The sequence below is a fragment of the Cryptotermes secundus genome, unplaced genomic scaffold, assembly GCF_002891405.2.
Source record: "Cryptotermes secundus unplaced genomic scaffold, Csec_1.0 scaffold462, whole genome shotgun sequence".
Taxonomy (NCBI): Eukaryota; Metazoa; Arthropoda; class Insecta; order Blattodea; family Kalotermitidae; genus Cryptotermes; species Cryptotermes secundus.
In genome coordinates, this window is record NW_019724744.1 from 1,386,897 (window position 1) to 1,411,709 (window position 24,813).

General features: G+C 40.0%; 1 protein-coding gene across 1 annotated transcript; it reads right to left on the bottom strand.

The window, feature by feature from the left end:
- Positions 1-20,764, bottom strand: LOC111862853 (telomerase Cajal body protein 1). The gene is made up of 8 exons (XM_023848607.2): positions 20,124-20,764; positions 17,695-17,904; positions 16,060-16,146; positions 15,333-15,469; positions 12,716-12,820; positions 6,826-7,068; positions 1,897-2,020; positions 1-586 (listed from the first exon to the last, which is right to left on the bottom strand). Exons 1-8 carry the CDS (start codon positions 20,672-20,674, stop codon positions 436-438), a joined length of 1,608 nt encoding a protein of 535 aa, XP_023704375.1. The 5' UTR covers positions 20,675-20,764; the 3' UTR covers positions 1-435.
- Between the last annotated feature and the right edge of the window lie 4,049 nt (positions 20,765-24,813).

The following is a 24,813-nucleotide window of genomic DNA, read 5'->3' on the forward strand; positions in this document are numbered from 1 at the left end:
ACTGTGGTCATGGTGCAAGGGCCAAGAAGGCCCACCCCTTATACGTTCATTCATTCATTCATTCATTCATTCATATGATCAGGGTCCTAACAACAGCGAGACTAAAGATTCCCGATGGCAGAAGAAATTAAAATTATGGTCTTCAGAGATGTGATGCCTTGCAGACTGGTACATGGGTACTAAAGTTTGGGAGGAACCTGCTATCTCCATCTTCCTATGCTTCTGATGTGGTTTACCAAATCACTGGTACCCATGCACCAAATGACAGGACATCACATCCCAGAAAGCCACAATATTAATATTCCCAACAGATGTTCTTTCTTAATTCCTTCTTGCCCTTGGTCCTGCTGTGTTTCTAGCCGAGTTGTCGCAATGAGATCGCCACAAGCTGGACTTGTCTTTGCAGAATTCTTCACAGTTGATTGGTAGCCTCTGTTATGATTCTGACGTAACGTTACCAACCCACCATAACTTCAGACATGTCTCCTGACAGCTGCTGTCCACTGAGGAGTCAGATTCTGATCCTGAACAGGATATGTGGCGCTGTCCTGATGCCGTGGCTAGGATCGGATATTGCTGATGAATGCTGCAATCATACAAATCATACCTCTGACTTAGAAGAGACAACCGTACTGTGCTTATGTAATACTGAATGCCAGGATTAGGAAGGAAGTGATTATGGCCTCTCTGATGTACTATTCAAGCACTTGCATGAGTAACCGAGGAAGATGAAAAACCTTTAAGGACCCCTGATCTCTGGGCCAAGATGTGAACTCAGACCTCCTGAGTATGAGTCACAAGTGTCAACCAGGACTGCAATATCCAGAAGCTGTGTTTGCTAATATTAACAAGAGGTTCTGGGAAGAACTAATCACCTACTTTCGTTTGATTTGACAGGGACTACATATAAAGCAAAGATGGGGTGGGGATACACAGACAGTAATATGATCTCGTAAAGCTTTTATTTTTTCCAAAATAAGGAAAGTAGGTTAAAAACGGTAAAGCTGTCCCCATGCTTAATTTAGCACTGTGTCATGAAGTTGTACAGTGGAGTTGACTGCAACTTGTGAGAACAGGGAACTGCAACTGGATTAAGAATACGCCAGAAGGAATATACTGTCAGAGCAACAGGACAATAAATAGATTTGTTCACAACGTTAGAACCTTTCTCACAGAGCATAAATGGCCCTAATCCTCTGAAGACTTCTTTAAATGGCACCTTGATTGCCTTTGCAGTAGTCCCTGCTGCTGCAGTTTGGTTACTGAATGTGTCTTAACTTTAGAACTTCTTGGGTTTATATCAATATATAAAATGAATTCCATGGTCAACGGAAAACTCGAGAAGAGCACAATACTGCCATCTGTTGTGATGAAATAAAATCTTAGCAGACACTAAAAGTAAACTTGAAGCTGTTTCAGAGACATGGTATGACTGTTTGAGAGAGCAGCCAACCACATGCTGTAGATGTCCAAGAGTAGGTTACGTTACATCAATGAAAATGATAATTACTGCTGTCTGGACTGTGATCCTGTACAGCCTGGTAAAGTTGACTGATGTTTCAGAGGAACATACTGCCACCATCTTCAAGGAAAAAAGTAAGCTAAACAAGCAAAAAGATTGCATGGCATCATATCCTAGAAGACCTATTCTTCTTAACAGCCGGCTGTTACAACTCAAAGCATCAAACAGCGCTGAAGAGTTAGAAACAGCCCTACATCATATTCTGGAGGTCACAGTTTCACATCTATCTGCTCAGAGACTAGCTCTCCTGAGTTTTCATGGCGTTCCTCAGTCCCTCCAAGAAAATGCTGGAACTGCACTTCTAATTAGGCAATGACTAGCTCCTGTAACATTCTTTACAATTCACTGTTAAACAGACAGCGCAATGACCTTACCTTATACCATTCACGCAGTCGTTGTGAGCACAGAAAGTTGTGTATGGAGAAAGAACTGGTTCCTCTGCATTTACTTTTGAAATGTCCAACATATCCCAGACACTAACACTGCCATTTGTGTTACCTGCAAGGAAACAGGGTATGGTGAAACTGCAGTACAGCTGCTAGCTTACTGAGTGAATTGAGGCAGACCCTCAGCTTCATGGCTGAACCCATGCAAGGACTCTGTGTAGCATCAGATTCAGCTAGACAGGTGCCAGTTAGTTTGCCAGAAACCTCGGTCAGCCAAACAGCAGCACAAGCATTACTCAACCCTTATTTATATTTTATTTGAACATAAGTGAAACTGACTAGACAAAGGGTAGGATTTGAGTTCTTACAGCAATGGTTATGAAGAGTTCTATCATCTGGGATATAACACAATATAGCCAGTCCACTGAAGGTTGACCAATGCTTCGGAGGAACATGTGGCCTCCATCTTCAGGGTCAAACACTAGGCTAAGCATGAAACCAACGTGAAAGTAGGTCTGCTTGCCACCTGCTTTCACACTGGTTTGTCTTATCTTTCGACCCCGAAGATGGAAGCGATATGTTCCTCTGAAAAGTTGGTTGACCTTCAACAGACTACATGATGTTATATCCCAGAAGACAGAGCTCCTGATTAGACAGAAATTCATAACAGGGCAAGAGTCCACGCCACGATAAAACCGAATTGCAACAAACTTCAGGATATCAACATTTTTAGGTTTTGTTATATCGTCTTAAGAGCCCCACAGCTAGTAGGGATGTAATGGACGAAAAGTCTGTAGCTCCTATCATGAATTGAATTAACAATTCCTTGGGCCCTCTAGCCCATATAGTCTGTCACTAAACTGACTGAGCTATCCTGGCTCCTGCAACTAAATGTGAAAAGGCAGAAAATGTGCATTTAAAAGTGAACTGTTATAGCTTTTAAGGAGAAATAAATTTATAAATCAGTCTTTCCTGCACCATTTCCAAAAGATGCAATGTAGCAAGTATGATTCTTGCTTTATAGTTTCGGGGGCAGCAGAGTTTGATGTTGACCAGGATGCAGTGTAGCAAGTATGATTTTTGCTTTATAATTTTGGGGCAGCAGAGTTCTATCTTGACCAGGATGCAGTGTAGCGAGTATGATTCTTGCTTTAGAGTTTAGTGGCAGCAGAGTTTCATCTTGACCAGGATGCAGTGTAGCAAGTATGATTCTTGCTTTATAGTTTGGGGGCAGCAGAATTTGATCTTGACCAGAACACCAACTGTCCTCAGGATAAGCCTAATTTGCCTCAGATTTCTCAGGCATGTTCTAGGATGTACAGACTAACAAGGCCCTGTGCAATACCCTTCCAAATTCTACATTAAGAAATTCAAAGTGACCAGGTTGGCACAGTTGTAATGCTCTTCTTGAGTTGTGTTTGGGAACTGTTTGATTTTAATCTCAGCTGAGACACCAGTTACCCTGACATACTTAATGGTTCATTTCAGTCCCTCCAGGTAAATGCTGGATAATGCTTCAATTAGGCTATGCCTGCGTCATTCCAGATCATTACTCATTTATCAATATATATGAGACAAACTCGGTCTTAAGTGCAACAATTTTATTGTAGTTCTTTCTTCTTCCCTTCCTCCACACTACATGTTTCGGCCCTAAATGGCCGTCACCAGGTGTGTATTCTTACGTAGCTGCTACGCTGCCCGTAGTTTAAAATTTAAAATCACCAGTCTTTCCAATTGTATGTATGTATAAAATCTTTGTTAACCTACACGCGTCAATTTGATTTCTAAAATTGGCACTTTTTTAAAACTTCAATTCAAATTAAAATGTCTCTAAATTTTCTGTTCTTTTTCTTTTTCTAAATTTTTAAAAGTTAAAAATTTTCTCAGGGTACACGCTCTATGTCTATAGTGCTGCAGCGGTTACTTCTTGTTTTATCCCTGTTCAGATATTGTTCTGTGTAGGCTCTCTCTGTGTGTGTGTCGCTGCTACGGGCAGTGTAGCAGCTACGTAAGAATACACACCTGATGATGGCCATTTAGGGCCGAAACATGTAGTGTGGAGGAAGGGAAGAAGAAAGAACTACAATAAAATTGTTGCACTTAAGATGGAGTTTGTCTCATATATATAGTGTGAGTGTAACAGGATGCTTAAATATAATATTGTACTAATTTATCACCTATCCATTCGAACTACTGAAAGCATAACACCAGAGATAAACAAAGAAATTCGAAGAAGTTAATGAAATATATATATAGTGTAAGAATTCTAGCATGTTCATTCTCTTAATACCTCTACATTTTCAAATTGTAAAGCGCTCCAGTAGGAAATTTGATCAAAATCAGTCCAATTGGTCTCCAGTCATAAGATGAGAAAGCATAAAAACCCTTTTTAAACTACTTTTCCTTATTTCAAAAAAATAAGGGGCTTATGATATCTTCATGCTGTCTGTGTGTCCCCCCCTCCACCAACTCTTGAATGCCTGAAGCAATATATATATGAAACTTAGCATGCATATCATGACACCCAAGCTCTTCTCAATGGCATACTTCGTAAATCCCTCCCATCAGCCTATCTCTCTGCACGTCACTGCTAAGCAATGATCAGTAAATATGTTACCACAGCAACAACAACAGAGGAATTGTTGGACACATCGTTTTCCATGCCATCCATGTCATATAGAAGGAAAGTAGGTTATTAGTTCTTTCCAGAATTTCTTGTTTAATTATTTAAAAAACTAGTGAGACATATGCAAAAGTTGTACTGAACATAAAATGTGTGTTAACTTTTTCTCTACAACCTTTATTTGAAACATTTTTCATTCCAATAATATTTAGTGAGTCAGACTTGACTTTTTGCCCATAGGTCTCAGTAAGAAGGCTATACATAGCACTGGATGGTAGGATGACAGATTGGAAGAGATCCTGAAGGGAAGGGTTATGGCCTAACTGAGGTACTATACCAGCTCTTTCCTAGAAGGATTGGGGAAAACCATGAAATACCTCAGTCAGGATAGTCTGTGTTCCAGCCGAGATACAAACAGAGCACTCCCAGATACAAGTCTAGAGCATTACCTCTGGACCTACCTGTTCAGTTACTCCTAGATACATGCAAACATACAGACAGGTCTCTTCATTTAAAATGTCTGTTACTGTTACAATTAACTACACCTGGAATGCATCATTATAGTTCAGTGCAGCTGCAAAATCTGTTCAGCAGCTGGGCATTCTATCAACTTTCATTGTGAACAATATGAAAATTCTCAGGCTAATCAGTCTCCAGGGTTAAATTTGAGTCAGGCCCCATACAAATACAAAGCACAGTTTTTGATAACCACAACACAATGTTATAGGTGTGACTGGTAGCAGATATGGCAAAGATGATGATAATGTTGAGAGCCGACAAATATCATTACTTCCTCATAATAAGAAATCAGTCTTATCTGTTTATCTGTTCAATCATCAGTATTGGATTTTTCCAAAACCCTTGATAATTCTTTAAGTGTGAAAATAATGCCTTTCTCTTAGTGATCAATGTGTCTTTGTCATCAAGCAGTCGGGTAGTTAGGCCACTTTTTGACTCATCCTGTTATCTGTCTAGCAGCATCTTCAAAAGATTTTCCAGTTTTTTGATTCATGTGATCTGCAGTACTTTAATAGTTTGACGTCTGTTCCTTTCTATTCTGTCAATATGTTGCAACCACGTGTTTTATATTTCAAAACTTTGCCCATTATCAGTTTTGTTCTTAAGTCTTTTTATTTACTCATTCATCTTGTAAATTTCACTTCTGTAGCTCTAATTTTAGTTGTGTCTCTTGCTTTGATCTGCTCTCATATAATGTGCCAGTAAAGCAGGAGACTCATGCAGCTGCATATTCAAGTGCTTTTCTGTATTTCTGATGGCACAAGAGCTGTGCTGATGGGGCCTGTTGCTTTCAAAAAGTTAGAAATTTTAGATGATACAGTATAAAATTTTACCCTTCATATGAGTCAGTATCCTTGTGAATGTGCTCACTTGCTGTACAATTTCACTGTCCGCTTTCTTCAAAACATCCTTTGATTCATCACTATCCTAACATTTGACGCCTTAAAATCTTAGAAATTGAATGTGTCATTGAGTAAACAACAAACTGTGATTTCAGCCTGCAAGCGAACTATACCGACCGAGCAACTGGCGCTTGTCAGTGAAGTTAGTGCGACTTTAACGGATAGAATGTGTCGCGTGGTCAGAGCAACAAATCCCCATGGTCGTTAATCTCGGTTTTCTTGACCGCAGCCGCCATTTCCTTGAAATAGCTTCTCAATTATCCTCATGAGGCTGAGTGGACCCCGTTCCAGACCCACTACTTCTCAGAAAATCTGGTAGCACCAAGAATCGAACCTGGACCTCTGAATCTGTAGCTAAAATTCTGACTACTAGACCACAGAGGCAGTCATCATTGACTAAACCAGTATTAAGTAAATAAATAAAATAAACTTTCTAGTTTAAGTTCAATGTTCAGTCCTCCTGGACTTGTATTGTATTGTATTGTATTGTATTGTATTGCAACAAAAGTGATGGTTATCGTGATTTATCAAAATTTCATCACAACTCATCAGGCAACCACAGGATCCATTTTGCTGAATCATCTGACTTGTGCATTCCAGATTGATATAACTTACATTATATGCAGTTCTACCAACTGTTAGGGGTTCAATCTATTTATTTTTGGGCGGTTCTTAGTCTGAATCTTGGCTGGGAGACTTGAGGTGGTACCTGTCACTCCCTGCAGGAAAATGTTGGGATAGTACGTAAATTAGGCAATGACCACTTCTGTATGGATCCCTTCGAAATTCATTATTCACTAATCATATTATCCGATATTACACAGTTAGTGATGCTGACAATTCCATAAAAAAACCACAAGAAAATCCACCTACCAGACACAAGATATCTAGAATCAGGGGTGATGTCAAAATACATCCGCTGGTTGGTAGTGACATTACGCTGGACAGAGAAGAGAACGGTCCCTGGATTGCGTATGTCCCAGCAGATGATATCAGAGTCCTTGCGCCCGCCACTCACTAGCTTGGTGCCATCTGGTGAAAACTGTATGTGTGTTATTCCACCAGTGTGGCCCAGAAGAAGACAAAGAGGTGTCCCAATTGGTTCCACGTACACACCTAGCACAGAACAAAACACCACCAAACTAACTGCTTTATGTCAATTTATGTACAATCTGTTCTGATACAACAATGACTTTGTAACGAAACAAAATACAAGCTCATAACAGCGATTCTAAGCATTAATGTCTTTTGAGGGATATGACATGTAACCTGGCAGATGGTTAGCACTGTTTCAGGAGAACCAGCTGCCTCCATCTTCAAGCTAGAACAGTAAGCTGAGTATAAAACAATACAGTTGCAGGAGGCAGCAAATATAACCACCCTTCTTGCAGTATGAATAACAAACTACCAACCTGGCAGATGTACCCTTTAGCTAGATGATGACACCTGCCCTCAAGCTGTATGCTCACTTCCACCTGTGATCTGAGCAACTGTACTGAATTTTATTCATAATAAGTGATGTAGGTTCATGAGGGAGTTTTGATACCGGAACATTTCACTGTATAATTTGTTGCTTTTATGAGCATTTTAGTTTTTGTACATAATTTACTAAACTTCTAAACTGTGCAACACCTGTGCTCAAAATCTAAGGGGTGCCCAGTCACCTTCTTCCCATACATTCTGCTGCCAGTAGAACTAGTCTTGTGATTTTGTGCTAATTCATATATATATATATATATTGTACATAGTACATATAAAGGCCAACATCCTTCTGATTATTTAAGCACCAAGCCAGGAAGACATGGGCAAGTGGAGGTACAGCTTCATGCATTCTTAACCTCAGCACTAGAAGGGGGTGAGTGGTCAGCTTCATGTCCTAGCTGCTTTACCCCTGGGAAACAAGCCCCCAATACCAATTGGATGGGAGGGTGGGTGCGACCCAGAGCCAGTCAGGATGCTGTGGAGAAGAGAAAAGTTTTTTGCTCCTACAGGAATGGAACCATGATTTCTTGATCATCAAGCCCATAGACTAGTCACTATAGTGACTGAGCTATCCCATTCGAGCATGTCAGCCATGAGCAATCTGTAGTTACACTGATTTCAAGAGAACCATCTAATGCAAAACGCTCTTTAATAGAGAAATGATTACATTGCCCTACATGCTTCTGCCTCTATGCTATTTTATTTGAAGTTCAACTAATTAATACAAGGCATCTTAACAACCTGATTACCAGTCTGTTGTTTAATTTGCTCTGCTCCTAAACACAGGTGACCTTGAATTGACAGAGAAGCTGTTTGCTATCTGTGACATGTTCATAGTTTTTAGTGTCACTATTATTCAGATACCAATGTCAATCTTATCAGAAAACAAATATCTGAAAGCCATGTCAATAGAAATCACTCTTACTGGCATGAAACAGATATGCTTCAGATTATGAAGATAAAGAGTAGCACATGTGCACTGCATCACTGCACCAATACACAATGCATGCGCTGCAGACTCTCCTTACAGATCAGAGTAATCAAAATTGCATTCATGAAGAGCACAAAATAAAGTTGAAGGATTTGGTCTTTGGGGTTGTAACGCCGTGTAGATTTGAGATGACCCAATGTTTTGGAGTAACACGTTACCTCTATCTTCAGGGTCCTAGAGCAAGCTAAGCAAAAAACCGACAGAAGCAGCTGGGAAGATGCTTGTTGTCTGCTTAATGGTGGTTTCTTTCCTGACTTATCCTGTTAATATCTTAATTCCTTTCATATTAAAAATCTATGTCACAATACCAAACAGTATCTTATCAAATTAGAAATAACAGATTTCAGTTGCAAACACTTTTTCTGTACCTTTGCTGCACAACTTTACGACATCCCTGATCAAAGGTTGCATAAAGATACATTACTTTGAGGTTACAAAGTACATTAACAGTGGATAAATGGAATCTGACAAGTCTCTTCACAGATAATCACAATAATATTTTTAATTCCTTTGGCAGTTTTCTGAAAGCAATCTGTGTTCATCGCTGTTACCTTTGGAATGAATGGTACAGATTTTATGAAACTGTACAAAGATCATGCCAATGGAAGTCACTGCATGTAGTTATATGGAGAAAATTATGAAATATCAAAATTTCACAATCTGTAGCCCTTACTTAACCACAGAATATTGTGGTCAAGAAGTTAAAACTTCTACTTTGAAACTAAATTAACAAAAACTGGTTGTATGATAATAAAAAGTATGAATTTTGGGTTGCTTCCAGTGGCATAACATTCTCAGCAAATTCTGTTAAATTCACCCTATGGTGCTCAAGTTGAAATATGGATCGATGGCCAGACAGACAGACAGACAGACAGACATGACCATCAGATTTCCCTCTGTGCATTCTTTTCTTGTATGCTGTGAGAAGAATGTATAATAATCCAAATGAAACAAAACTGATGATCATTGAACAGGCTGGTGTAGTGATAATGCCCAAAACATGTCATGTTAATGTTAAATGGCGAATAAACAATTGTTGCATTGTTGATGGACTGTGGATACATAGACGTTTAACTCAATACTTGTGTTTGGGTGGTCATCAGTTTCTGACCTCAGCTAGGACACTGGCTATCCCGACTGATATTTTTCATGATTTCCCTCAGTCCCTCCATGCATATGCCAGGGTTATATTTTGCTTTTGCCTGTGGTTCTGTATGGGTGTGAAACTTGGTCTCTGACATTAAGGGAGGAAATATACTGAGGGTGTTTGAGAACAGGGTGTTGAGGAGAATATTTGGACTGAAAAGAGATGAAGTGAGAGGAGGCTGGAGAAAACTGCATAATGAGGAGCTTCATAACTTGTACTCTTCTCCAAGTATAATTAGAATGATCAAGCCAAGGAGGATGAGGTGAGCAGGGCATGTAGCACAAATGGGAGCAAAGAGGAATGCATGTAGGATATTGGTAGGAAAGCCAGAAGGAAAGAGATCACTTGGAAGACCAAGGCGTAGGTGGGTGGGCAATATTAAAAATGGATCTTATAGAGATAGGATGGGATGGTATGGATTGGGTAGGGACCAGTGGAGGGCTCCTGTGACCACAGTAATGAACCTTTGGCTTCTACCCATTTTAATATTGTCCCCCACCTACATCTTGGTCTTCCCAGTGGTCTATGTTGTTCTGGCTTTCCCACCAATATTCTGTACACATTCCTCTTCTCCAACATTCATGCTGCATGCCCTGCCCATCTCATCCTCCTTGTCTTGATCATTCTAATTATACTTGGAGAAGAGTACAATTTATGAAGCTCCTCATTATGCAGTTCTCTCCAACCTCCTGTCACTTCATCTCTCTTTGGTCCAAATATTCTCAACACCCTGTTCTCAAACACCCTCAGTCTATGTTCCTCCCTTAATCCAACTTCTTATCACAGTTCTAAATACTTGTGATACAAAAGACAACCTTATCCACCTGTGAATAATATGTAGGTTATCAAAGTGGTTCCTTATCTTACCTGCTTGTTATAAGTGATAAAAGTTCAACGTACTATTCAGGTGTCAGGTAATTTTAGGTTACTCAGCAGCAAGATAATGCTCAGTCATCATCATCATCATCATCATCATCATCATCGTCAAGGGTAAGCGAGAGGCTGTACTGCATGTCACTGCAAAATGGTGTATCAGAAAATGATGGAGCAATGATGATCTTCATAGTTTTCTTCTGCCTCTTCTGATACATGCCAATATAATGCCTTAAAATGGAACACAGCCACTGCTTCCCACTCTTCAGGATTCATCTTTCAACATCGTAAAAAAAACCCCACGGCCTGTAGTCAGCAAGTGAACTATATCGACTTTGACTGCTGCTTGTCGGCGAAGTTAGTGCCAACTTTTGCGGATAGAGGGTGTCACATGGTCACCGCAATGGATCCCCACTACCATTAATCTTGGTTTTCTAGACCAGAGCCACTATTTCCTTGAAATAGAGCTCCTCAATTATCCTTACAAGGCTGAGTGAGTCCCGTTACAGACCCACTACTTCTCAGAAAATCTGGTAGCGCCGAGAATCGACCCCGGGACCTCTGGATCTGTAACGAGGAACTCTGACCACTAGACCACACAGGCGGTCTCAATGTCATAAAAGGTAAAGGTAAAGGTAAAGGTATTCCTGTGTTAATTAAGCACCACACCATAAAAACACTTGATGATGATGAAATCCCAAAAGAAGACATAAATAGCTGTAAATACTAGATGAATGCATGCTGAACATTCAATGGGAAGATATACTTGTATGTCAACTGCCATCTCTAGCTACAGTTTCCACAGATAACCCTTCCACCGACCGTGTTAAACATTTTAGCCTTTCAGTGACACTCTGAAATCACAATTTCATTTAATGTGCACACCATGAACCAAAGAATTCTGGAAATACAGTGTGACAGAACAAGCAAAATAATAAGTATCCGGAGATACCTCATTGTCAAAGGTCATCTGTGTCATACAGACTCTAACATTGTCCTTTCTTGCTTCTTTTTCTGCTTCTATCATAAGGTTAGTTTTCCATTTAATCTCCATGGTAACAGCCATGATGAAGTGACAAATATTATGATAAAAGCTGCCCTACTTAATACTGATTAAACACACACAAATAACACACATGAAGCAGCCATTCAAAACAAAGATACACCTCAACTGATAAGCCAAGATGAAGTGTCTAAAATCTTTATTTTTCCTTTCTAGGAATTTCAGAAATGTATGATTACTTCTTTGTATCATGAATGTCATTATATCACTGCAACAATTCATAATGACTTTTATAAAATTTCACATGAGAATCTTATTAACTCTTTAAAGTGGGCCGCACCATAGCTCACATGGTTAGTCGCTGGCTTCCCACCACGGCAGCCTGGGTTCGATCCCGGGTCTGGTCAAGTGGGATTTGTGGTGGACAAAGTGGCTCTGGGGCGGGTTTTCTCTGAGTACTTCGGTTTCCCCTGCCAATCTTCATTCCACCAAATTCTTCATCATCATAATCACCGGGGGCAGGCTACAATAGGACAATGGGTGGACCCAGTTGGACTCCGCCCCCGACTAAGCGAATTGAAAAAAAACTTTTAAAGTACTGTGGTAATTGTATGTACCACCTGCTTTAACAATAAAAATCTCTGTGTTCCACATATGTGCTGTGTATGATTCTCAGAATATATAGTGATTATTTCCCTCGATATTTTTAACCAGCTGGTGTTTGTTATGGAGAGGGGGTGTTGGAGTTGAGATTCTCGTAGCATGACCCTGAAGAGCGCCATCTTGTGGGATGTGAGGTGGCGCAGTCCAGTTCTGCCATGCTGCATCACATTACATCCTAGAAGATGGCGCTCTTCAGAGAACACGATGTTCTGTTTGAGGTGTGAACTGAATTTTTAAATATTACTTAGACGAACTTGAGGCTTAAAAGGATGGACATGCTAGGACACCATCTTGAAGTAGTTTAGTCACTGTCCCTTCAGACTTCAAATATATAGACCAATGAGGAAATGCATGATGGGATGACATGAAGACCACTGCCCTACCAAAAAACTGTGGGTGGTTGGTTTGAATCTCAGGCAGGGTACCTGCTATCCTCACTGAGGCTTTTTGTGTTTTTCCTCAGTCCCTCCTGGCAAATGCTTGACTAGGCCATGCCCACCTCCTTCCAAATCCTTTCCAATTAGTCCGTCAACCTGCCATTTCACTCTCTATAGTACAGATACCAACATCATCTACCCACCTCTGTGGCCACAGGGTCACTTACCCAAGGACTTGGTATAGCTCCCAGCCACATAAATATCAGGCATTGCTGGATTCACAGAGATGCATGATATAATCCCAGTTTGCCTCTGTGAGGGAAAAGGTGACACTGGAAGAAACAGAGAAGAATCATGTGTTAGACTAAAACTCGAAGCTCAAATATCATACTTGGAGATTATGAACTTCATAGCTCAGTCACTATAGTGGATGGACTGAAGGATCAGAGTTACATTTTTGGCAAAGGAATGAGATTTTTTCCTGTCTGTAAGGCCAAACTAGCTCTAGGGCCACTGAGCCTCATATTTAGTGGGTACAGGGGGGGCTGTTTCCTTGGAAGCCACATGGCCAGGGCATGAAGGCATGAAGCTGACCACTCATTTATATCTGGAACCAAGGTTATGAATGAGTGAAGTTGTAATTTTGCCACCCTGTAACTCTTTAAGATGTGGTGCTTAATTAAGAAGTGGGGAAACTTCATGTTATTTATTCAAGATGATTCCAAAACTTGTGCAAACAATCACATTTTGTAACAAAAATTAAATATATTATTTCTTTGGCCTGTGCCTAAACATTTCCTTAATTTTGTCTACTAAACCTAATGATACTTACTTTTGTCATGACACATGATTCACGTTTGTGCCAGATTAGAAAATTATGGGAAATCACACAAGTCTGCCAACTGAGGGAGTTTACTCAAGTTTACTGCTCAGTCCCCCTAGGCAATTCAGATTAGTGTTCCAAATTAGATCATGACTTCCTGCTCCCACATCCTTTCCAATTAATTATTAAACACTACGTGGTCTGAGCTGCTGAGAGCATAATTAAATAAACAATAAATAAACACACAAGTCTGTTCATTTTGACAATAGTAACCACTCTCTCCAACATGACTCATCATGTCCAAGCATACAGAAGAGAACACCTATGCTAAATAGTCTCGATACTGAAAGCATAATTGAATGAGAACATAAACGGCAACCACAGCAACCAAACACTGTGACATATATATATGGCCTTGAAACGTTTAAACACTGTGGCAATGTGAGCTCTAGGGGACTCACTGCAGGATCAAGATTATGGCCTTCTGGGATGTGATTCAGTAGGCACATGGGGGACAGCAGGCTCTATGGAAACACTGCTGCATATTTACAAAAGTACATGGTATCATATCCCTGAAGACTTCAGTCTTAACTAGGACTAAGGACAGAAATCCCATTTGCAGCAGGGATGTATTTTGTGTTTTCTTGTGTAGGAAGATGCTCTGTAATAGCTGATCCCCCATCTAAGGAATTCTCGCAATTAATGTAAAGGATTCACTATTTCGACAATAATTCTGAATACGAAAAGCCTGCGTGTAGAATCAATAATTCTAGAAATTCTATAAAATTAATGCCGGCTTTCATAATGTCAGCCCTGACGGAATCATGCAGCCTGCAAGTATCATTATTTTGTCACTGTATTTGAATGAGTACATTCACTGAGCAGGTTAATTAGGTGGAAATATATGAGTGTCTGATGTGTACTTTAGGACGGTCCCAATTTGAATCTCAGTCGGACAACAATCTATCCGACATGAGATTTTTGTTGTTTCCCTCAACACTCCAGTCAGACTCCATGATAATTCTTTCAATGACTTCACATCCTCCCCCTCCAACCAGGGGATGAAAGTCCTGCTGACAGGGGAATCTGGGGGTGGTGAATACTAATCTATAGGAAAGATGGGAGGGGTAGTGTTTTACATGCCCATTCTTACACTCATCAAAGCCTGCCTCAGTTGCACATTAAAGCTATCCCTGTAACAGACCATGGAGTCCCATAGGGTTGATACACTGAGGCTCCCACATTGTCTAGACCATCGGCTCATAGATGCTGGTGAGGTCAGCCTTATGCCGCGGCCACCCTTTAACCCCAGGAAGATTCCTGGTACTCATTTCTGTTAGAGGCTGAGTCAACCCCAAGGCCATAGTGCGGCTGGAAGGATCAGGTCAATTAAAAATTCCAGTGACCTCATCAGGAATTGAACCCGCGACCTTACAACTTGTAGCATAGTGCCTCAACCAACTATGCTACCGCATGCCATGTATATTGCTTCTCTAAACACAAATGTCAAACATCGTAACTGCATCATTACAATTATGTAGAGATAATGGAAAGGAATGAGGCAAAACATGTATGCTACTATGACCAGTATACAAGATAGAGAGATATGCTGGTCCAATGGGAAGCAACAGGGATGTGTCTGACATGAATCCTTATGCCTCTTTTGGCATACAGTAGGAGAATCATACACACTTGAATGCTGCAGCAGGAACATCTATGGTTGGAAAGGAATCACTGCATGCTGTAAGCAGGGTGTCATCAGACAAACCAAAAAATTGGAAACAAAGAAAAACACAACATGACATGTTGCTTTGACTTATATTTGAGAGCTATTAGGTTTGAATCTCAGCCACAGCACTGATTCTCCTGACTGAGGTTTCCTCAGTGCCTCCAGGCAGATTCTGGGATAGTATCTCTATTAGGCCACAAATGCTGAATCCTTTCCAGTTCATGTCATCCTGCCATATGATGTCACACAGACTAGCTAATGACAGCATCATAAACATAACAATGTAACTCACATTTCAAGTTCCTTGTTTCACACTGTCGTCCTGGAAGATCAGTGTTGAATATTCTTATGGTATTTTTAAAGCCACAATAGAGCTTCTCCCCGGATGGACTGAATGCCAGGCTGTGCGCTGCTTCGACTTCATCTACACTGCAACAGCAGGATAGGTGCTTCATTAGTGCTTCCATACAGCAAGCCACATTCAGTTCTGCTCGAAACTGGTTGTCCCACTTTATGCTCCGAGATGCTGGCAGAAGTTTACATTGAAAGCAATATTTCCAATGTCAATATCAGACCTATGAAGTTTTGTCTGCAATAAGTGAATATCAAGATTGAGCGACTAACTCACTGGAACTGAGTCCTTTTTTAGAAGCTAACAGTTGCTCGGCCACTCAGAAAATTCCCATCATTTTATGGAACCTGAAGGTACATTATCATCTTCACAAGAGCCTGCCACTGGTCCCTACCCAGTCTATATCCAATTCCATTTCTTTAAGACGCATTTTAATATTAACTTCCCATCTATGCCTAGGTCTTCCCCACCATCTACCTCCGTCAGGTTCTCCTATGAAAACTCTGTAGGCACTTCTCTCCCATGCATGCTGCATGTCCTTCCCATTGTATCATGCTTGGATTTATCGTTATAATAATATGTGATGGGGAATTAAAAACAATGATGTATGCAGAAAGAATGAAATTGGGAATTAATACATTTTCCACATCCCACTGGGAATACTCACGCATTGTATGCCCGATATGTGCACCGCAATTCACCAGTAAAAGCATCCCATAGGTGGATGGGGGAATCTTTAGCAGTGCTTACCAGGCTGAAACATAAACAGTGTGAACAAGAGATGTGAGGTTCTCACAGCAGTGACTATGAAGATGGCACTCTTCTGTGATGTGACCCCATGCAGTCTGGTAGATCATCACCCCCAGAAGACATTAATATTCGTATTTCATGCCATGAAAACCACAAATGTTGCAGAGTAAGGGAGTAGTCCAGTCTTCTACCCTGAAGACTGAGGCAGCAGATTCCATTGAACAGTTGGTAATGGTCTATCAGACTGCATGATGTCACATTCCAGAATAAAATAATTTTCAAAGACATCAAGTTCATTTCAGAGACTTGAACCATTTGAAGAACCAGCTGAGTTTACAAAACCTGTGTAATTAGATATGGTCATTATTGCTGCAGATTGTGATGCACCACCATGATTACGAGTCCTTGCATTGCGTAACCACCATATCTGGCATGACAAAAATGCTATTAGCATACTTATGTTATGAAGAGTTCTAGCTTCTGGGATATAGTCCCAGGTAGTCTGTTGGAAACCAACCAACATTTTGGACGAACATGTTGCCTTCATCTTCAGAGACAAAGAATAAGGCAAGCAGGTCATAGTGTTGCTGCTCACATTAGAATGCAGTAACATGCATGTCATAGACTGATCCCATGGCACTGACTTATTTAATGACAGTATGATCAAGTCAAGGAGGATGAGGTGGGCAGGACATGTAGCACGAAGGGGGGAGACAAGGAATGCATATAGGATATTGGTGGGAAAGCCAGAAGGAAAGAGATGACAGGGAAGACCAAGGCGTAGGTGGGTGGACAATATTAGAATGTATCTTAGAGAGATAGGATGGGATGGTATGGATTGGATNAAATTGGTGGCTCCTCCAGAAGCGCTCAGCTCCATGAGTGAGTGAGTGAGTGAGTGGGTAAGTAAGGTATCTTACCGTGAGGTTTCTTTCTGCAGATTTTATAATTTCTGCCATGCGCGTCTGACGTTTATTTGCCGACGCTGACTTGTGTAAGACGTTTCTCCTGTTCTAGGCAATGATATATTTGTGTGAAAGAAAAATATTCGGCGCAGGAAGCGAGTTNGGCTGGGAGTCTTCATTAGTTGTTATGCTTAAGTATTGTTAATTTTCCCCTGCTTTCCCCCGTATTCCTTTCCAGTCACATGTTATTGAATGATATGTCGAGACTGACATTTAATGCCATCTCCTATAAATAACATGCACAAACAGTCGATCACAAACTGTCTCCTTTATATAGCACACTGCATTTCACACAGCCACAAAAACATATTATCAGTTCTCACAGAATACACGGAAACAAAAGTCTGTTCGTTCATTCCAGACCCACTACATACCTTACGTTCGTACACTGTGTTAATGCTTGATGTTGCATTGCTGTGGGAACCTGAAGCTGCACAATGACAACGGAAAAATCTCACATTTACAACACTTTTATTTGTGTATACAGAAGGGTGTTTCCAGTAAGAGAGAAACAAATTAACAACCGAAGAATAGAGAATGTGACTGGAGAGAAATGTCACTGCTTATGAAATGTGTCATACTCTTACCAGCAGGAAAGTGGATTCCACGAAGACATGAGTGGGTACCAGCAATAATCGTACACAAGTCCCCCCTCTACCACACGCAGGGCTGGCTCTAGTTCAGGTAAAATCCTGCCTTTCTTCCAGGACTCCTGACAGTGCAAGTCTGGTGGAAGATCAAACACACGCAGCATGTTGTCATCACTGTTTGTAAGGATGCATGTGCCATCTGGTGACCTGCAATAAAAACATAGCTTCTATTACTAAATTTTTTACTTTATATTATTATTAATGTAAGTGATTTTGATTATGTGACTAATGTAATTTTGTATATGTATTTTGATAGATCTATTTTCAAAGGGGCCATTTCCACATCCTAGGTTTCTTACCTGTATGGATATATGGAAAATAATGGAAATGAATGAATGAATGAATGACTGAATGACTGAATGAATGTTACTTGTGTTAGCAGTGTACCTTAGTGTAGTGTCATCAAGAGCTCACAGAATTTATGCTGTAGTAGCCTGTATTGGTTCTGTTGAAGAAATATAATGTTCTATTAAAATTAAAACAGTGCAATGTAAAAAGTTAAATGCTCTAACACACATGAAATAATAAATGTATTGTATTACATTACTGAATTTTTAAGGGCCAATATTCCCTCCTTGCAGGTCCAAATTTGTTAAGGTTATCCTTTCCTCATGGGGAGGGGGGGGCAGTGTGCTACAAGCTGGAAGATCACGGGTTTGATTCCCAATGAGGTGGATTTTTTTTCCAATTTACCTAATCCTTCCAGCCACACTATGGTCCTGGGGTCGACTCAGCCTCTAACAGAAATGAGTACCAGAAATCTTCCCTGGGGGGTAAAGGGCGGCCGGCGTGCAAGGCTGACAACCTTACTGCCTTCTGTGAGCCGACTGTCTGGAGAAAATGTGGGAACCTCGACGTCTCACAATCCTATGGGACTTCATGGCCTGTTACAGGGATAGCTTTAGCTTTTCTTTCCTCATGGGAGCTGGGATAGCTCAGTCAGTGTTGTGATAGGCTATGGGCTGGGTGACTTGGGTTCAATTCCTGGCAGAGGCAGGAGATTCTTCTCAACTCCACAGTGTCCAGACTGACTCTGAGGCCCATCCAGACTTCTGTCTAGTCACCTCCATTTAGTGCCAAGGTTAAGAATGCTGGAAACATACCTCCACTCTGCCACAAGTCTCCATGGTGTGGTGCTTAATTAAACAAGGGGATGATTTTACCGTACCTCACCCATCCTCTCCTCAACTTTTTCATTTTCCACCCTACTCTGCCCTTTGAATCAGTCCCTGTGAGTAATGTTCTCTTTTCTTCCAGTCACTGCCCTTTCAAAAGGCAATTTGAGGGACCCCTGTTTCCTTACAGTTTCTCCTGACTCCCCTCTACCTCCGACTGGTTCGTTTAGAGCTCTGCCCTTAGAAAACAGCACTTTTAAGGACCAATATTCTTTATACTCTTCTTCTTACTAATGTTTGGTTCTCTCAAGGCTCCCTTCCAGTCCACCCTCCCCCTATATTGGTACCACCTCATTCTTTATTGGAGGCAGCAGGTTCCTCCAAAATGTTGGTAGCAAGCTACCAGTCATAGAAAACGTAAAGCTATCCCTGTAACAGGCTGTAGAGGCCCATAGGGTTATGAGATGTCGAGGTTCCCACATTTTCTCCAGACAGTCGGCTCACAGAAGGCAGTAAGGTTGTCAGCCTTGCATGCCAGCCACACTTTACCTCCAAGGAAAATTTCTGGCACTCATTTCTGTTAGAGGCCGAGTTGATCCTAGGACCATAGTGCGGCTGGAAGGATTAGGTCAATTGAAAAGAATCCAATGACCTCATCGGGACTTGAACCTATGACCTTCTGGCTTGTAGCATAGTGCTTCAACCAACTACGCTACCGCGTGCCTGCTACGTCATATCCAGAGGAAAATAATCTTTCAGTGGAGATGCTGAACCTGTTTTGGACTGATGGTGCTGTGTGGAAGAGGGCTATGTTGCCACTGTTTCAAAGGAACCTGATGCCTCCGTCATCAAGGTATCTTGGTGCCTCAGCACATTCCTCTGAAACAGTAGCAACACAGTTCTACACAGAGTCATCAGCCCAAAAGAGACTGAACAGTGACATAAAGTACATAAAAGTCAACTGATCTGATACCATCAGAATAAACTGAACATTACTGGCATGGTGGGGGGATGGAACATAATATTATACCACTTTGTTCATTATGATACTTCATATACTAAACTGTACTAAGACTATTCAGTCAATGAGACTGAATTACATCAGTTAATGTTACAAACACACAATCATTGTGTTCTTGTTTTGAATTTCTCAATTTGTAAATGCTTTTCTGAGAACATGGGACAATAAACTCAACATAGCAGTCACCTTCACTATAGAGCAAAACCACCTATAATTTTAAATATACCTACCATTTACATCCCTTCATGCAAATGTCCTCAGTCTTCTTGAACTCCTTCCAAGCACTAGTTATTTGAATGCCATTTTCAAATTTATATTCTTGTAAAGAATAGGTAATTTCTTGATCAATCTCTGCAGAAGTGGTTTCTTGCAGAGTCGCATCTGCAAACTGCATTTCTTTAGTCCTTGAAGTTTTATCAAAATATTTAATTTGTCCCACTGTCTGAGAGTCTGTGTCCTTGTCTCCTTCTTCAATGGGCATATTTGTTATTAGGGTTTCTCCTTGAACACACTTGACTTCTGCATTTGGGTCTATCTCATTATGCTCATTACCATTTCCATGCAGAAGCTCTGACCTCGTGTTAGTTTCTTCACCATGCTTAAATGAACTACCACTTACATTTAATGTCATCTGAACATCATACATCTGTATGCTACTAACCAGCTGCTCAGCTCGAATGTTAGAATCTGATGATTCTAACTGCATAGGCTCAGCACTGCGTTCGGCACACTGTATAGCACTAGTGCACGAATTCGCTTCATTAAATTCAGGATCTTCCATGATTTATCAATGAATCCAAAAGCGTTTAATTATACGAACTTAACCTTAAACACAACATAACCTTTATTATTATTATTATTATTATTATTATTATTATTATTATTATTATTGTTGTTGTTGGGGGTGCGCGGTAGCNTCGCAAAATTAATTTCAATGACTCTGTCGTGATATATATTTCATAACACGTTATTTTCGGCACAATAACGAAAACCAGCATTCACATTCAAACTCAACCGCACATTCATCGATATTTTCCACGCACGTTTCACGCGCGAAATTCAAATTAATTGCCCGTGTTGTTAATTCACTCCTGGAATCGAAACAGAAAGTGTCTCTGAATATGTGCAGTTTGGTTCAAATTCGGTACTTGATTTGTAGCTCAGAAATGATGATTAATATTTTAGTAGAAGGTTTTCATGGTTTTTTCATCCTTTTTCTCTCAGCTTAAAATGTCCATGACCCATTTTCTTCCTTTGCTTTTCCTATAATTGTGGCATCATTCTTTGCCGCTCTGTACTGTAATCATTGCCTTACTAGGTATAATGAACAGACCATTTATCCATTCCTTCTGGACATAAATCTGGTAACTAAAGTATTATACTTAAGGTTCATAAATTTCAGAATTAATGTCAAGCCCTCTTTGGGCTACACTGCAGTTGGTTGACTGGACAAGTGAATTAATCCCTTAAAAGTACAGAGGCTGTTATGTGCACCGCCTCCTTTAACATTAATAAAATACACTGAATTTTCTCCTTACAGTTTGTTTATATTTACACACAATTCTCAGAACAAACATTGATACATCCCTAAACAGTGTTAACTGGGTTTTCCTTGCAGTGAGGACATAAATTTCTGTGATATAGGAACAGGATTTTTATGTGTTATTCACACACATTTCATGCTTCAGAGGCTCAATGCCAAAATTCAGATGCAGGGCAGATGCCGACAAATTTTTAAAGACTATAATATTTTAACATTGGCAGTGCTATACATTTTTGAAGTGATATGTTTTATTAAAAATGTAAAGACTTTATGGCAAAAAATGTCAGCATCCATAATTACAACACGCGAAGAAAACTAAATGTACATGTAAATCATTGCAATACAGTTCTTTTTTAAAAAATAGCGTTATAAATATGTGTATTGCCTTGTATAATAAGGTCCCTGAGCAGATAAAATTAAAACATATTTTAACTCTTTTAAGAGGAACTTAAAATCCTTGCTGTTGAAACATTCCACTTATTCTGTTGATGAATTTATGTCCCTAAAATTCTGAAGTGAGTGTGTTATGGTTTTATGTTGTGACAAATATCTTGTCCTCACTTAAACAATAAAAGAAAATGTTGGATGTTGAGTCTCTCTTGGTTACTGAACTGTTGAAAGTGGGACGATGCATTGTATGATTGAATTGTATGAAATCTGTAGATAATTAAGTTTCATAGTATGTTTGGCTCATATACGATATGTATGTTATATTAATATGTAGTAATTGACTTGTTCTATATCCGGAGGTTTTATCTCTAGATATGGATTTTCAGAACAAATAAATTGATATGTAATATTTGAGGCTTTCACGGCGGTGACTATGAAGAAAGCAGTCTTCTGGGATTTGGCACCGTGTATATGTGGTGTTAACCGACGTTTCGGAGGAACGTATCGCCTCCATCTTCAGGGTAGAAGGAAAAATATAAGAAATCCGCAAGCGAAGAGACCGTTCGCACTCTTCTTCTCACTGCAGCACAAGCTAAGTCTTCCATGTCTTTACCAGTCGTTGCCTGGTAACGAATCCCAACATCCTCTGCGTACGTCCTTACTGGCTGGCGTCTGCCTCACAGTTAAAGAACTAAACTGTTGACTTTCAATTAAACTGACGGTTGGTCTATTACATTTCTGCTCCCCTTCGCCAACACAGTCATTCTTGATTTCAGGTCTCGTCGAGATGTGTGACCAAGATTTTTGTTCTGTCCTAGACACATAGGACAGAAGAGAAATCGGAGCGAACTGCAGAGAAAACGGCTTGGATCGCGTAAAAAACACCGTGTCAAAATCGTTATTTACGGGCCGTTGCGTAGGAACGGAATTTTGTTCAATGACGTCATGACGTATTTACGGCCCTTTTGCCTAGCAACGGATGACGCCACTTGTTAAGCTATTCGATTATGTCACAATACTTACAAATTTGATTCTTACGTAGAGGAAAAAATATTGTGCTTCCATTACAAAGACCAGCAATTTAATGTTGTTTTGGGAAAAGGTCATTGATTATTGTCAAAGTCGTACGAAGCTCATAAATACATTCTGCGAATAAAAAGCAAAGACTTTATGTATGCCCGAAAACTGTGGAGCGCCCATTAATTTTGTTACGCACATCCTGCCTTCCACACGCGTCGGTGAACTCAAGAACCGCTGAATGGATTTATGTATATATCATTTGATGCTGGAGAAGTCTGCTAAAAATAGTCGAAACATTAACATTTTAGTTAAAATCGGACAGAGATAATGGACACTTAACATGAAGACTTGCATTTTATTCTGCGTATATCTGTTAATTTTATCCGAGACAAAAATCATTTAAACATGAAATGAAAAATAGAGTGAATTTTATATTCAGCACACACTTTCTCAGGTGTTGTGATTTCTGAAATACTCAAACCAAAGAGATGGTATGCTCACATTACCGAACTTGCCTGCTCAGCAAACAATAGTCTCCCAAACACGGCCAAAGATTACCGGACTCTCATTCTCGACAGTAATGAAATTATGATTTCTCCCACCTGCATTAACAGGTCTGCATTAATATAGATATATATCTAATTAATATATAATTAATCTGCAAGAGGCGAAGCCTTTTATTCTCGATCAAAGTAGGTGAATCCAAAAGAAATCAAATGCTGCTAGGGAAAGGATCGAAATTGAAAAGTAACAGAAGAAACTTTACAATTGAATTGAATTGAATTGAATTGAATCGAATTGTTTACTTATTTAGTATAATCCTATAACTTCGATTCTTTTTAATGCAAATAAGGATCAATTAACACTGAGGAATTTAGGCGTTTCTACCGTCACACAACAAACGTGGGTTTTGATTAGTGCGTGCTAAAACGATTGAAAACAAACAGAATAATAAGTCAGTTTATTATACTAATCACAGTACATTTTTCGGTCTAACTGACCATCATCAGGTGTATATGAATACTTCCATAAATATATTTCATTATTGATATTTATATTTGATTTCAATCGTTTCATTATACGACAATCAAAACCCACATTTGTTGTGTGACGGTACAAAACTCTAGAATGTTGCAGGTTGCAAAGCGTAGCTCAGGATAGGGACCAGTGGGGGCTCTTGTGAACACGGTAGTGAATTCTTCGGGTTCCATAGAATGCCGGGAAATTCTTGAGTAGCTGCAGATTTGGTTACTCTTCAAGAAGGGCTCAGTACCTTAAGTAAGTAAGGCGAATAAGGATATGATGAAAATTCGGTATATTTGAAATAAAAGTAACAAGATTTTCTCCCCCCCCCAAAAAAAAGTTCTTTACAAAAGCACTATACCTTTTTCCCGCGGTTAGAAACAAAGAAGCCCAGTTAGATAAGTCGTGAAGTGCATGCCGGCATATAATGATTATCACCTGCCTGATCATTTGGTATAATGAATTAAATTGAATCAGACACTTGTCTTCACTGTATTTTTGCTAGATATGCTATCTGTTTATCACAGATAGTAGCAATTCAAGAGCTGTCAACTAGTGGCTGTGCTCCACAAGCGGATTCACAGAATCGCCTGAATAAGATATGGAAAACCACTGCTGTTATCGCACCCCATGCTGAGCAAGCCCACACCATGTAGAAACAGTCAAACTGAGATATGTAAGATTTGAGTTTTCCACGGCGGTGACTATGAAGAAAGCAGTCTTCTGGGATTTGGCACCGTGTATATGTGGTGTTAACCGACGTTTCGGAGGAACGTATCGCCTCCATCTTCAGGGTAGAAGGAAAAATATAAGAAATCCGCAGGCGAAGAGACCGTGAGAACCGGTTAACACCACATATACATGGTGCCAAATTCCAGAAGACTGCTTTCTTCAAACTGAGATATGATCAGTGACTACCAAAATTTGTGAACGTGTATTTAGAG

Bases quoted from the DNA above. Each gene is read 5' to 3' on its own strand.
- LOC111862853 (XM_023848607.2), bottom strand. From the start codon at position 20,674: ATGGAAGATCCTGAATTTAATGAAGCGAATTCGTGCACTAGTGCTATA. The intron at 17,905-20,123 runs GTAGGTATATTT...TTTTTATTGCAG, and splicing joins TGCATGAAGGGATGTAAATG to GTCACCAGATGGCACATGCA. The intron at 587-1,896 runs GTAAGGTCATTG...GTATGATTGCAG, and splicing joins GACTGCGTGAATGGTATAAG to CATTCATCAGCAATATCCGA.